This window comes from Microtus ochrogaster, linkage group LG5 (genome assembly GCF_000317375.1).
Source record: "Microtus ochrogaster isolate Prairie Vole_2 linkage group LG5, MicOch1.0, whole genome shotgun sequence".
Taxonomy (NCBI): domain Eukaryota; kingdom Metazoa; phylum Chordata; class Mammalia; order Rodentia; family Cricetidae; genus Microtus; species Microtus ochrogaster.
Genome location: NC_022031.1, coordinates 51,750,833 through 51,753,550, shown reverse-complemented (window position 1 = coordinate 51,753,550; position 2,718 = coordinate 51,750,833). Strand labels below are relative to the sequence as shown.

Below are 2,718 nucleotides of genomic sequence, written 5' to 3'. Positions count from 1 at the left end.
CCATTGTTCTGTTTTCAATGATCTCTTAAAGAAATTTTCTAAAAGACTATAATTTTCGTATTTCCTAGGAATTAATGGATTTTAACACATAGTAATGGATTTTTAACACATATGTATTTTTTTTTAAGAATTCTTTAAATATGAGGTATGGGGCTCAATCCTGAAGGAAACTGTGTAATGGATATATCAGTGTTTAAATGAGGTGGGATATTTTTGTTTCACTTATAAAATGGTTCTTAAATTTAACCACAATGTTTTAAACAATATCACCATTATATAAGCAAGTTTTATAAGTTGTTCATTTAGAGCTCGTCCTCTCCTCTCTTCTCCTCTCCTCTTCTCTCCTCTTCTCTTCTTTCTTTCCCTTCCTTCCCTCCCTTCCCTTCCCCTCCCCTTCTCTTCTCCTCCTCCTCCTCCTATTCCTCACAGAGCTTGTTTTAAAAATTCATTAATCTCTATCAACATTCCTTCCTTCATCCACTGAAGAGCATTCCTGATCTTTAGTATGAACTGTCACCTCTTCAAGTATGTGACCTACTTTTCTAAATTGTGTTCAGTTTACAAAGTTGGAAATGGACCTATCCAATGTCCATTTACATTTTTCTCCATTTGGTCACTTTTATGCTTTTATTGAAAACCTGCTGGTCCAAGGACAGAATTATGGGCTGACATAAAATATTAAATTGATTTTCTGCTTTCTGATTCACTGTTTTCTAAATCTTGTGGTGCAGTAATCAACTAAATCAAACGTGTCTTTCTCCCTTAGATTAAAAAAAATACACTATCCTGCAATTTTGTGTGTGTGGTGAAATTATAACAATGAAAATAAGAACCTGTTATGTTAAAGTCTGTTTTGTGAGTTTTTTGAAGTTTGGGGCTATAAACTTGTTATTGTTTTTTACAAAAAAAACAACAATGAAAATAAGTCTGAGCATCCTTTTCTAGCTAAATGAACATTTATTTACATTTATTTACGTTCTAGAATAACATTAGTGCTAGGAAGGAAATGCGAGGAGAAAATTTCACTGCTTGGAGCCTTTTCTTCCTGGAAGGATTTTCCCAGTACCCAAAGTTAGAGATCGTTCTGTTTGTCTTCAGCCTTCTAATGTATTTGGTTACCATCCTGGGTAACAGTACTCTGATTTTAATCACTGTCCTGGATTCACACCTTCAAACCCCCATGTACCTATTTCTTGGGAACCTTTCCTTCATGGATATCTGTTACACATCGGCTTCCATTCCTACTTTGCTTGTGAACTTGCTGTCATCCAAGAAAACCATTATCTTTTCTGGGTGTGTGGTCCAGATGTACCTCTCCCTTTCCATGGGATCCACAGAGTGTATACTTCTGGCTGTGATGGCCTATGACCGTTACGTGGCCATCTGCAACCCACTGAGGTACCCCATTATCATGAACAGGCAAGTGTGTGTGCAGATGGCCACCATCTCCTGGGTGACAGGCTGCCTGACTGCCCTGCTGGAAACTAGCTTTGCCCTGCAGATTCCCCTCTGTGGGAACGTCATCGATCACTTCACATGTGAAATTCTTGCGGTGCTAAAATTAGCTTGCATGGGTTCACTGCTCATGGACATGGTGATGCTGGTGGTCAGTATTCTCCTCCTGCCCATTCCAATGCTCTTGATTTGCATTTCCTACGGCTTCATCCTTTCAACAATTCTGAGAATCAGTTCAACAGAGGGAAGAAACAAAGCTTTCTCGACTTGTGGTGCGCACTTGACTGTTGTGATCTTATACTATGGGGCCGCTCTCTCCATGTACCTGAAGCCTTCTTCATCAAACTCACAAGAAATAGACAAAATCATCTCGTTGCTTTATGGAGTGCTTACCCCTATGTTGAACCCAATAATTTACAGCTTAAGGAACAAAGAAGTAAAAGAGGCTGTGAAAAAACTGCTGGGCAAAGTACCACTGGCACCAAGCGTGTGACTGTCTTTGATTGGGTACCTGTGACCTTGCCAAGGATGTGCCATTTGCACCAAGCGTGGGACTGTCTTTTATTGGGTACCTGTGACTTTGACAAGAATGTACCATCAGCAGAACTCAGCAGAGAAATTCTGAACACCATTGAGCCCTTTTGGATTCTGGCCTGAATATTAGCACTGCAATTTTACAGTCATGAGGTCCTTGTACACCAAGTCATTTGTTATGGATGCTGTAGGTTCCAGTGTTCACTGACTAATATTTCTTGGCGTTGGTGTGTCATAGCAGGGAGGACATCAATTCAGCCACTGAGTGTTTGCTCCAAAAATGTGGTCAGTGAATCTTAGTACCAGAAGAAGTATCTTCTTTGCTTCAATCCCTTGTAGGATGGGTTAGGAGCCTAAAGATACAAACCAAACAACTAAAGGAATGAAAAAGATATTGGCATTGATTGTAAAAGCAAGGAAATGAAATCAAAGAAAATTGAAAGGACTTGGTCAACACTGTACTGTGCAGACTTTGATGACAGCATCCTTTTGACTTTTTGGTCAGAGCTTATTCTATTCCATGGTGGTAGCTTTTTAAATGCTGAATAAAATTTTCCATCTTCCCGAGTAAGTATCTCATAAGGCTGTTTTATACCTGCCCGCCAACTTTGTCTTTTATAAACAAATCTGTTCCTGTGAAACTATACTTTATATATGTTAAGTCATTTTTACTTGTTCATTTTTTTCTTCATTGGAAGACTGACTTCATAATAGCTGACGGGGAAGCAT

The 2,718-nt window shown here is 39.0% G+C and overlaps 1 protein-coding gene across 1 annotated transcript; it reads left to right on the top strand.

The window, feature by feature from the left end:
* Positions 1–1,006: 1,006 nt before the first annotated feature.
* Positions 1,007–1,948, top strand: LOC101997765 (olfactory receptor 2K2). The gene has a single exon (XM_005362227.2). It carries the CDS (start codon positions 1,007–1,009, stop codon positions 1,946–1,948), a length of 942 nt encoding a protein of 313 aa, XP_005362284.1.
* The last annotated feature ends 770 nt before the right edge of the window (positions 1,949–2,718 follow it).